At 36.1% G+C, this 12,281-nt stretch overlaps 1 protein-coding gene across 7 annotated transcripts in view; it reads left to right on the forward strand.

The window, feature by feature from the left end:
- Positions 1 to 12,281, forward strand: part of DYM (dymeclin) — a 239,778-nt gene that overhangs the window by 95,517 nt on the left and 131,980 nt on the right. For all 7 annotated transcript variants that reach the window (XM_014531965.1, XM_014531964.1, XM_014531966.1 and 4 more), the window contains one exon: positions 10,674 to 10,856. In XM_014531965.1, the coding sequence (XP_014387451.1) occupies positions 10,674 to 10,856 (183 nt within the window). The remainder of the gene's footprint in view (positions 1 to 10,673; positions 10,857 to 12,281) is intronic.

The raw sequence follows: 12,281 nt of genomic DNA on the forward strand, positions 1-12,281 counted from the left end.
AAAAAAATATATTTTTATTGATTTCAGAGACATCTGGTGCCCTTGACCGGAATCGAACCTGGGACCTTTCAGTTCGCAGGCTGACGCTCTATCCACTGAGCCAAACCGGCTAGAGCACATTTTCTTAACACATCTGTTGATTACACACAAAAAGGGGTACTTGAGGTCTCTGCCCTTTAATAAAGATACAACATAAAAAAATAAAAATAAAGATACAACATCAAATATGATGTTCCTTCATTACACCAACATTTTAATATATTTATTTTAACCAATACTGTTCTCAGGATATCCTGTGAACTTTTAAAAAAATTTTAGGTTTCTTTTACTACATTCTCATTTTAGAAATCAAATCACCTTTAATTCCAGTAATCAAAGATAATTGCTTTGAGCATTATGGTATATACCTAGCATCATCATCATAGTCATCTTTAAAAAGGGATACATACTGTTTTTTCTTTTCTTTTTTTAATTTGGTTTTGTTGATTTCAGAGAGAGGAAGGCAGAGGGAGAGGATAGAAACATCAATGATGAGAGAGAATCATCAATCAGCTGACTCCTGCACGCCCCCCCACCGGGGATTGAGCCCACAACCTGGGCATGTACTCGGACTGGGAATCCAACCGTGACCTTCTGGATCATGGTTGAGCTATTTTTTCCCTTTTCTTACTGGTAAACATTTTTATTTAAGTGTAACATACAAAAGAGTCAGATCAAGTAATTCCGGCACACCAGAAACCCTTTGAACGCATTCTTCTCATCACTCTCCCTTCTCAGCTGCAGAGGATGCCACTATCCCAATTCTAGCACTATGGATGAACTTTATATACATGGAATTATACGTTAGGCATTCTTTTGTGTCTTTCTCCTTTTGCTTATTTGTGAAAGTCATCCATGTTTTTGCATGAAAAATAGTTTGTACATTTTTATATTATTATGTATTATTACATTTTAAGTCTAACCCATTTTTTATTTATTCTTTATACTGTAATATATATTTGATTTCTTTCCAACTTTTGGCTGTTAAAGTAATGCTGCTATGTACATTCTTGTGCATGTCTTTGCGCAATGTAAGCACTTTGTTGAGGGTAATAACTAGTGGATTTGCTCTATCCTAGATGTGAATCATTCAACTATTCTAGTTATAATTATACTGTTTCCCAAAGTATTTGCACCAATTTACACTCTCACTAGAGTATATGAGAGTTATGTTGCTCCACATCTGTGCCAACATTATATTGGAGAGGGGTAGGGTGGAGTCAAGGTTATTGAGTTCACCTTTTGTGGTATACAGTTCTCTTCATTTTAATAAGTAATACAGTCATGTAATAACTACCATAATCCAGATATTAAACAATTCCATCACTCCAAAAAGTTCCCTTGTGTCCCTTTGTAGTTAAACCCTAACAACTGGCCATCTGACACCTACCACTTAAGATCAGTAATCCATTCATGAAAATTAGACATTCTACTAAAAAAATGCTAATCTGGAATCTATTTACCATTGTTTTAAGTTTTAAAAATTATAATGTATACAATGACCCAAAATATTCAGCTAGTTTTCTCAAAGCACATTAAAGGCCTTTAAGTAACAAACTAATGTGTTCTACATAAAATGCTTAAAACATGGTTTCTTGATCAAATAATTATTTTTAACAAATAGTTGTTTTGTAAATAGTAACATATTCTCTTCCATTCTAGCCATTTTTTTTCTCACTCATTTTACTCCCTTTGCCAGAGTTCTCTTTAACACCTTTTCAAATTCTGCCTCTAGTGTAGAACACTTAACAAAATTGAGGGCTCATTGTGAAAGGTCTTATGGAAACACATTTGGTATGTGTGCCCAGTGGTAGAGAATGGCTCACGCTGGGCATGACACTATGATGCTCTCTTAGTACCAACAATATCCAAGACATACATGTAGTCCTAGCCAGTTTGGCTGAGTGGATAGAGCATCAGCCTGCAGACTGAAGGGTCCCAGGTTCGATTCCGGTCAAGGGCACATGCCCGGGTTGCAGGCTAGATCCCCAGGAGGGAGCCAATCAATGATTCTCTCTCATCATTGATGTCTCTCTCTCTCTCTCTCCCTTCCTCTCTGAAATCAATAAAAATATATTTTAAAAAAAAGTCATCTACTTTTTTTTTCAATCCTCACCTGAGGATATTTTCTTTCATTGATTTCCATAGTGGAAGGGAGGAAGAGAGAAACATCAATGTGAGAGAGACATATTGATCAGCTGCCTCCCAAACAAGCCCCAAGTAATCTGCATATTTTTAATGCTTGTGATGCACATTGCCAGATTGTCCTTCATAAATAGTGCACCCATTTGCAATGCAGCCCTAGGTTCTGAAAATATTGTACCTGTCTTCTAGTACCCTCATTAAAGTATAATTTATAATATAGGATAAAAGACACTTTTGACACCTATGTTTAGAACTTTAAAAATAATATGCTGTTTCTTTAATTAGCCAATGTAAAATTTATATTTATTTATATACTGTAAAAATGTCAAATATGAAATTTGTATTATTTATTATATACTTTGGTGACGTAAGAAAGTGAAGTAAGTAAATAAAGGAACAAATTAAGTTTGTAAGTTGGATTCCTCCAAGGAATATAAAATATGAAAAGATGTAACTCTTTCCCATCAAGGAGTTCCCAGGAAGACTGGTGCGAATCCTATATAATAAAGAGCTAATATGCTAATTAGACCGAACAGCAGAACGACCATCCAGACAACCTTCTGGATGACCGTCTGGACGACCTTCCGGACAAAGCCAGGGCTGCGAGGGCCAGCTGAGGCTGCGAGGGGCTGTGAGGGCCGGCCGAGGCTGTGAGGGCCGAGCCCCTTGCATGAATTCCATGCATCGGGCCTCTAGTGTAACATAAGTCCATTCAAAGTCACACAATGGTAGGTTAGTGCTAGAGAGATGTAACCAAAGTGCTGTGAGAGGAGAGAATAGTTATTTTTTGCTTTATATACATGATTTTTATTAGGATTTATTAGGATGAACGGATGTAATTTGGACCTTGAAGGATTTTCCAAGTAAGGAAGAAAGTAAGAAAGAAATGAAATAAAATTTTAAAAAGGGAGGAAGTGGAATGGATCTTTGGTTGACTTGTAAACCTATTAAAAAAGTCCATAAACCAGTGGTCGGTTCTATTCATTGATAGATTTCTAAATGTTTTTTCCTTCAAGGATGATCATGACATTTAGGTAACATTCTCCTTCCCCTCCAACTGATTGCAGTTTGTTTACTTATTTGTCTCTGTTTCATGTCTGTTTCTCCCTAGACTATAAGTCCATGGATAGGACACCGTTGTCTTTGGGTTCGTCAGTGGCTAATTCAGTTTCTTGCATTTTGCCCAGTTTGTAGCAGGCCCTTACTAAATTATGAATTGAATGTATATAAGAACACAGGCAGTCAGTATATATTTAGGGACAGTAATTTTCCTCTGCGGCTGGAATATAGGTTAGTTGGGACCATTGAAAGGAATCAACTTCAAAGAAGTTAAGTGATCATTGGACAAATGATTTTTTCATGCAGATGATCTAACTGATAATGGAATCATTCTGTTTTTTTGATTGCCAGTGTCAATATCCTTGTTGTGATATTATACTATAGTTTTGTAACATGTTACCATTAGAGGAGACTGGATATAAGGTACATGGGATCTCTGTTATTTTTTATAAGAGCATTTTAATCTACAATTATCTTTAAAAGTTCTTAATTATGATGGGCAAAGAATTTTTTTAAACTTCTTTGTTTAAAAAGTTTCTAACCAAGCAATAATGTTCTGAAACTTTATAAACTTTAATAATTGTTTTATTTAGGATATTGGTTTGAGAGACCAGATATCAGTGGCTTAAACCAGGTAGAAGGGTTACATTTTTCTTACATAAAGGTCTAAAGCTGGGCCAGGGGTATGGGCAGGTTTGCTTCCTGAGGTCACATCCACAAAGTTGAATCTATCTCCTACCACTATACTGCGGTTCTAGCCCATGGGAGTGGTGAAGACATGAAGAGAAAACATCCTTTTTTTAAGGATATAACTAAAAACTTGCATATGCTACTCCTAGTCACATCCCATTGGTTAGAATTTGGTCACATGGCCATATTTTGCTGCGAGAAAGATTGGGAATTGCAGTCCTGCCCAGCTTTAAATCCTAGGGTGTTTATTAATAAAAAGGAACAAAGGGAGAAGCATGGTATTGGAACCAGGTAGCTGACTCTGCCACAATGTTTGCCCTGGAATGCATGTTTACTATCTGTATTGGTGAAACTGTCTTCCCTTATTATTTTACTACACTTACATAGGAAAAGCATCAGTTTAAAGAGTTAGGTGTATTTATTGGGTCATTATGGCAATTAAAGTCACTTTGTAGTTGTTTGAATGCTCATCTTCCCTTTCTGCTGTTTAGCCCCTTAACTGTATTGATTGAAATGTCTCTAGCAGAATTTTCATCCCTATTTGTAGTAGCTGACCTGCTTTTCCTTAATTCTTTCATGGTGTCAGGTTTGTTACAATATTTCAGGTTCAAATATGAGAATATGACCCATTATAGCTATGGAGGACAATGTATATAGTATCATTTAATTTTTTATAGTTTTGATTGTATAATTCGTGTTTTGTAATATAATTGTTAGATATAAGAAATTCATTCTAGTTTGGCAAGTAGCATGTTTAGTAATATGAAAAAAACAATAATTTCATTGTCTTAATAAAATGGTGTTTATTTTTAGTTCAATATTTTGTAGAACAAGGGTTCCTTTTTTCCTCAAGGATTATTACTTGTATTGATGTATTAGTTGTCATATTTTATATCTTCCTAACATTTTTATTGTTAAGGTTAAATAATCTTGAGTTGGTACTTAAAAAAATTGAATCATCAACACCAGATTTGTTCTTTTAGTTAGTTTCAATACTTTTTAGTTTTTAGTTAGGTGAATTTTATTTTAAGATTTTATTTGGAGGACCTGAGGAATACAATTTAAAAACTTTGGTTACCATCCTTAATTTGGTTTTTAGAACAGAAAAACATATACTGTAACTTTCCCTTATTTTTCTGGTGGAGAGATTTTTTTTAATTTTTTTCCAACAGGAAAATGCAATTCCACTAAGATTCTTGGGTCACAGATCAGAGGCTTGGATCAGCAAAAAGAAATGAGCCTTTGGAAGAACTCTGGTCCAATATTATGGGCCAGTTTAAACTACAATGTAGGCAATGGCAGGCTGCCTCCTTTCTCCCTATAAGGAAAGGCAACATAGCAATAATATTTACCAGAGAAAGGAAGGAGGGCTATGTTTGTGGGTGGGCTGGGGAATAGCTTCTCAATAAAATGCTATTTTGTCTGGTATTATAAGCAGCTTCTCAGCCCTCTTGGACAAACTTGAAGGGGGAAAAAAAGGAGAGTGAAGTTGTGCTAAAAGAGAATCAGAATCTTGTTTGTGAAATTTGTCCATTGGTAGTCAGTCAACTCTTATTTCTCCTAGTAATGAAGATGCAGAGCTATGAAGAGGATTAAAAAACCCATTTTGTGATTATTTTTGTGACAGATTGAACTTTCTAATTGTGTTTTTCATACACAGTGGTGGATCTGGGGTAGACAGTTAGGGAGCTTACTCTGAGTGGAAGGAAGTGACTGGAAGTGTTTTTAATTGTGAAGATAAACAATAAATCCGTCTCAAAGCAGCATACCTACCAGGCACCTGTAGATGCATTTACTTGCATAGATATGTATATTAACAATTAAAAAAACACAAATGGGGGCATATTATATATATTTATATTTGGGGATTTGCCTTTTCAGTAAATGATATACTGATGAGGTTTTTCCATATTTTACATAATTATGTACTGATTGGGTCTGTATTCAATTAATTTTATTTTACTTTTTTTTTTTTTTTAATCCTCAGGGGTGTTTTATTCCTTTTAGAGAGAGGAAGGGAGAGTGAGAGAGAGACATCAACGTGAGAGAGAAACACGATCGGTTGCCTCCTGTTTGCACCTGGACTGGGGATTGAACCCACCCCGTATACGGGGTGATGCTCCAACCAACTGAGCCATAACCAGCCAGAGCTATTTTACACTTATTTTTAAGGAACTAAATGAAATTAACATATTTTTATTGCAAAATATTTAACTATACAAATAAAGCAAAAGTCCTTGAATTTCATGCCAGAGGTAATTTTTCTTATCAGTATGATGTACACTTGGTTCTTCCTGTTTTTAAAACACACACACACATATGATTTTAGTGAGTGATTTAAAAATTATTAACCTCAATTTTTCTGCAACTTTCTTCTTTTTTACTTAACAATATACCTTAGTGACATTTCCTGGTTAGTACATAGATATCTACCTCTTTATATTGTATTCCATAGAGTGGATTAACCATAGCTCTTGGTGAACACTCACATTGTTTTCATTATCTGACAGTTATAAACAAGTTACAGTAACTATTCCTGTACTTGAATCTTTGTGTACCTGTTCAAGTGTTCTCTAGTGTAAGAAACAAAATTGCTGGGTTGATGGGGATGTGCATTTTTTATTTTAATGAGAACTGCCAAACATCTTCCAAAAATTCTGTACAACTTTGACCTCTCACTATTGGTAGTTTTCTATACCTTTAACAACACTGGGTGTTTTAAAATTTTCTGTTCTCATGGATGATCTCATTGTCTTATTAATTAACTCATTTTCTCTTTTTATTGCTTTGGACTTTTATTACCTATTTTTATTTTGAATTCTTAGTTTTCTTATTGATTTGCAGGAAGTCTTTTAAAAAATAAATATTCTTTTCTGTTTATATGTTACAAATGTTTTCTCCTCTATTCTTGTTTATAATGTAATTCATTACAAAGTGTTTAATTCTTAAGTAGTTTAATTTTTATTCTTTTTATCTTTTTGAATTTTGTAACTTGCATAAGAAAAAGGCTTTCTCAACTCAAGGTTCATACACATACTTCTACAGTTAAATACTGGGGAGCCCAGCCGGTGTTGCTCAGTAGTTGAGCTTCGACCCATGAACCAAGAGGTTGCTGGTTTGATTCCCAGTCAGGGCACATGCCCGGGTTGCAGGCTTGATCCCCTAGAAGTGGGGGTGCAGGAGGCAGCCGGTAGATGTTTCATTCTTATCATTGGTGCTTCTATCTCTCCATCCTTCTGCCTTCCTCTCTCTCTAAAAAAATCAGTAAAAACATTTCAAAATATATATTGGGGCAATGATTAAATTCTATTGTCCCAAAGACAGTTATAGATTTTTTTTTTTTACTGATAATGGAATATTATCTGTATCATAAGGTTAATTCTCAAACACATGTAGTTCTGTTCTGTACTCATTTCCACTGAATTATTTGTCTACTCTCCTGTCAGTATCATACTTGTAAATGACTATAGCTTTATAAAAATTTTGCTATTTGACCAGGAGCATTCCTTACGAAGTTAGTCCTTCTCAAAAATTTTTTTCTTATGTATTTTCACACCCAACAGTATTTTATTTACACTGTATTACAAAATATTACATAAATTTCTCTTGACATTTTGATAGTGGTTATACTGAATTTTAGATTAACTTGAGGGCAGTTTTACATTATTGAGTCTTTTTGTCTGGAAATATGTTGTATCTTTATACTAATTCAGGTCTCATATGACCTTTAGTCGAGTTCTGTGGTTGTCTGCATAAAGGTCTCCCACATTTCTTTTGTGTTTATTCTTGAATATTTTATTGGATTTGTTGCTGTTGTGATTGGACTTGCTAATTATTGCTCATTTATAGAAAGACTTTTGATTTTTTTGTAAGTTGATTTTTTTGGGGTCATAGAATGGTACCAAAATCTATTCTAATAGTGTCAGTTGAGTCTCTTGGTGTTCTAGAACATCTCTGTCCAGTAGAAATATAATGTGACCCATAGATGCAAACCACATATGTAATTCTAATTTTCCAGAAGTCATATTAAAAAACAATGAAAAAAAAACAGACAAAATTTACTTTAACAATACACTTTAATGCAATATATCCAACAAAATATTATCATTTCAACATGTAATCAATATTTAAAAATTAGTGACAGATTTTTACTTTTTTTTGTATTAAGTCTTTGGATCTCCATGTGTATTTTAATACTTAAAGCACAATGCGGTTTAGACTATATAGCCACATTTCAAGTTCCCAGAACAGCCCACAGTGGCTAGTGGCTACTGTATTGGATAGTGCACAGATTGCTTATAAAAATTAAGTTTTTTTCTTTTTTTTTCTTGTCTTTGTTTTTCTTTCCTTAATATCTTTTGCTTAGTGTTCCAGTAGTACAGTATGGATGTTGGTGATATTAATGGAATTCTAATGTTTGACCATTGTGAATTTCTTTTTTTAAAAAAAAATTTTTTTATTGATTATTACATATGTGTCCTTATCCCCACATTACCCCCCATTCCCCCTACTCATGCCCTCACCCCCATATTGTCTGTGTCCATTGGTTAGGCCTATATGCTTGCATATAAGTCCTTTGGTTGATCTTTCCCCCTTCCCCCCACCCTCCCCTACCTTCCCTCTGAGGTTTGACAGTCTGATCGATGCTTCTCTGTCTCTGGATCTGTTTTGGTTCATCAGTTTATATTGTTCATTATATTCCACAAATGAATGAAATCATGTGATATTTATCTTTCTCTGAATGGCTTATTTCACTTAACATAATGCTCTCCAGGTCCATCCATGCTGTTGCAAATGGTAAGAAATTATTTTTTACTGCAGCGTAGTATTCCATTGTATAGATGTACCACAGTTTTTTAATCCACTCATCTACTGATGGGCACTTAGGCTCTTTCCAAATCTTAGCTATGGTGAATTGTGCTGCTATGAACATAGGGATGCATATATCCTTTCTAATTGGTGTTTCTGTGAATTTCTGATTAGGTAGACAAACCAAGAAGTTTTTCTTTTTCCCTTTCTAGTTGTAAGAATTCTCTTTCATTAAATTAAGAATAGGTTTTAAGTTTAATTTTTAAAAAATTTTCATCTCTTGAGATGACCATCTTTTCTTCCATCTTTTTTAAATGAAGAGAAACAACAATTTATAAGTTGTTGTTTATAATGGTGAACCATTCTTGCATTTCAGAGACAAAACCTTCTTGACCATGATGTATTTATTCTTTTTAACAAATTTTTCTACAAAATTTTATCTCCTTTTGTTTGATTTAGGCTATCTCGCTTAGGGTTTTATATGTATAGATGAGAATTATCTGTACTTTGAGGGTTTGTTAGACTTATTTGTTAAAATAGCTGGATGTGGTTTGTTTTTAGGGTTAGCTCTTTGAGTTCATTTTTCACTCTTCTAAGATTATTTGCCAATTCAGGCTTTTGTCTTTTTGGTCAATTTTGATATTTTGTATTTTCCTAGATATTTTAATATTTTGCTTAGGTTTTCAGGTATATGTGCATACGGTCATACATGAAATCCTATTAATAAAAGCCTATGTGGTCGTCACGCCCTCACGCCATGATGCCCTCACGCCGCAACGAGCGATCACCAGGAGGCTGTGTGCGCAGCGGGCGCGTGCGGGTGGGCGGGGGCTTGATGCTGCGTGCACAGCGTGGAGGCGGGTCCCAGGGGCTCCACGCAGCACGGAGGCAGGACCCCAGCTCTGGCCTACCTCTTTGGGGCACTCCATTGAGGAGCCCTGGATGGGTGGGCGGGGCCTACCTCTTTGGGGAGATCGATCGCGGGGTTCCCACACTGTGAGAGGGCACAGGCCAGGCTGGGGGAACTCCCCCCCTACCTGAGTGCACAAGTTTCATGCACCGGGCCTCTAGTATGATCATAAAATCCTTGAGATCTTACATATCCTTTCATCACAAACACATAAGTCTACAGATGAGGAAACTTAAGCCAGGGAGAGAGGATGCTCTGTTCAGCTGAGTGCTTCCGGGGTAACAGGCTGGAAGTAAGCAGTGTAGCAGGATTTGGAGGCAGCCAGTCTGGTTCCAGGGCCTGCCTTCAACCACAGGACTCCATTGCCTCTTTCTAGTTGTATTTAGTGTTTTACTTTTTTTTTTTCATCATAAAGCTGTCTCTACATGGTTTTCTTTTATCTCTTTATAAACATGTAGAGTCATTCAGCACATAATGATACAGTTTCTCATAATAAGGATTTTTAAAAAATATATATTTTATTGATTTTTTACAGAGAGAAAGAGAGAGGGATAGAGAGTTAGAAACATCGATGAGAGAGAAACATCGATCAACTGCCTCCTGCACACACCCTACTGGGGATGTGCCCGCAACCAAGGTACATGCCCTTGACCAGAATCGAACCTGGGACCCTTCAGTCCACAGGCTGACGCTCTATCCACTGAGCCAAACCAATCAGGGCTCTAGTTTTCTTATAAATGTGAATATGTTTGGGTATATAAAGAAAAATATGGAGAGATATATTAGAAACTTAATGATGGTTATCTATGGGAAGTGGCAGTGGAATCGGGAATGATATAGTCTTTAAAAATCTTATATCCTTGGGCAATGTGGGAATTTTCAAATAATGGACTTGTTTTACTTTCATAATTAAAAAGAGTGTTATTTCAAACTTTTAAAAATGAAAAAGTATGGATTGTTGCAAGGAATATAGTCATCTTACCTGTCTCAGCGCATCTTACCTGTATGTTTTCTTCTCAAGCTGGACTCTGGACTGTCTTCACCCTGGGCGGCGTGGGAAGCAAAGCGGCCAACACGCCGGCACTTTCTTCCCCTCTGGCCAACCAGAGTCTCCTGCTCCTGCTGGTGCTGGCCAACCTGACAGATGCTGCAGATGCCCCAAACCCCTACCGACAGGCCATCATATCCTTCAAGAACACACAAGGTTTGTGGGGTTTTTCTCTGAGTATGCTTTCTAATGAGGAAAGAGGGTGCTGTTTACCCCGTATTGTTTATTGCCTTATAGTTGTGGAGATGACGGTCCAGTATATTTCATACTGATTCATGATGAGAATAGCTTAGATTTTCCTGCCTGTATTCTCAGAAAAGTCAGGTAAATCTTAGATGAGGGCTGTGCTTCCTTGTATGCGTTTAAATTTGCGTTTCTTTCCGAGATAACCCGGCCAGCAAGTGCTTAATTTGGATCCATCTATCCTACCTGTTAGGGATGAAAATAAACCTAACAAAACTCTAAATGATAGGTTGTTTGACAGTGTTCACTCAAAGTCTAGAGTTTTATAGAACTAAAAATTAGAACTGAACTGAGCAAACTTTTTCTTCAAAGGGGCAGATGGCTTTGCATGGCCATGTGGTCTCTGTCACCACCTCTTAACTCACCATCACAGCACAAAGCAGGCATAGATAATACATAAGTGAGTGTGCATGGCTGGTTCCAATAAAACTTTATTTCCAAACAACTGGTGGGCTGTTTGTGGGGTGTAGTTTGCCAAACCATGTGGTAGATAGAGCATAAGTAGAAAGTTATATGTTGAAACAGTACTCTCTTAACAAAAGGTTATACTCTAAAAGCAAGATAAGTATGGTAGGCTAGATTATCGAGATGTACCCCAACATTCACATAATTGAGATGGGTGAAAAGTACAGTCATTAGATAGGAATTGTTAAGGTTTCTGATGCACTTTGCCTTGCTTCTTCGCAGAACTTTTCTAGCATGCTTCTTATAGACAGTGGATGAGTGTGCCAGTTAGTTGTGGCTTTGCTAATTCTGGTATTATTATGTACCGGGGAATAGGAAGTCTCATAATTTGATAGATTAGAAGTGAAAGCTCACGTATCTAATAGTATTTTCTATGGTCACTTCAGATCTGTGAGGCCTTTCACAGTTTGCTTAATGTCAGTAAGCCTCAGTGGCTTTGTCTGCAAAATGAAGATAATATGACTAATAGTATTTGTATAAGTACCAAGCAAGGTAAGGTTTTTAAATGATTAGCTCAGATTTTGCAACAAAGCAAGTGTCCATTTTGTGGTATCTCTACTATTGTTACTTCTGCTGCTCTGGCCAAATGTTACTATTTGGGCTTGAACCTTCCTGAGATGGTCATCTTTCAGAGACTGTGCAGTACGCTGATCCAGAACATTGGCTTCAGAGTTAGACTGACCTGGCTTCATAGCCCAGTCTTTATTTGTTACATACTAGTTTCTTTTTTTTTTCTTTTTTTTAAATTAATATATTTTTTTATTGATTAAGATACTCCTGAGATGGTCTTTCAGAGACTGTGCAGTACGCTGATCCAGAACATTGGCTTCAGAGTTAGACTGACCTGGCTTCATAGCCCAGTCTTTTTTTTTT

The sequence above is a fragment of the Myotis brandtii genome, unplaced genomic scaffold (assembly GCF_000412655.1).
Source record: "Myotis brandtii unplaced genomic scaffold, ASM41265v1 scaffold833, whole genome shotgun sequence".
Lineage (NCBI taxonomy): Eukaryota > Metazoa > Chordata > Mammalia > Chiroptera > Vespertilionidae > Myotis > Myotis brandtii.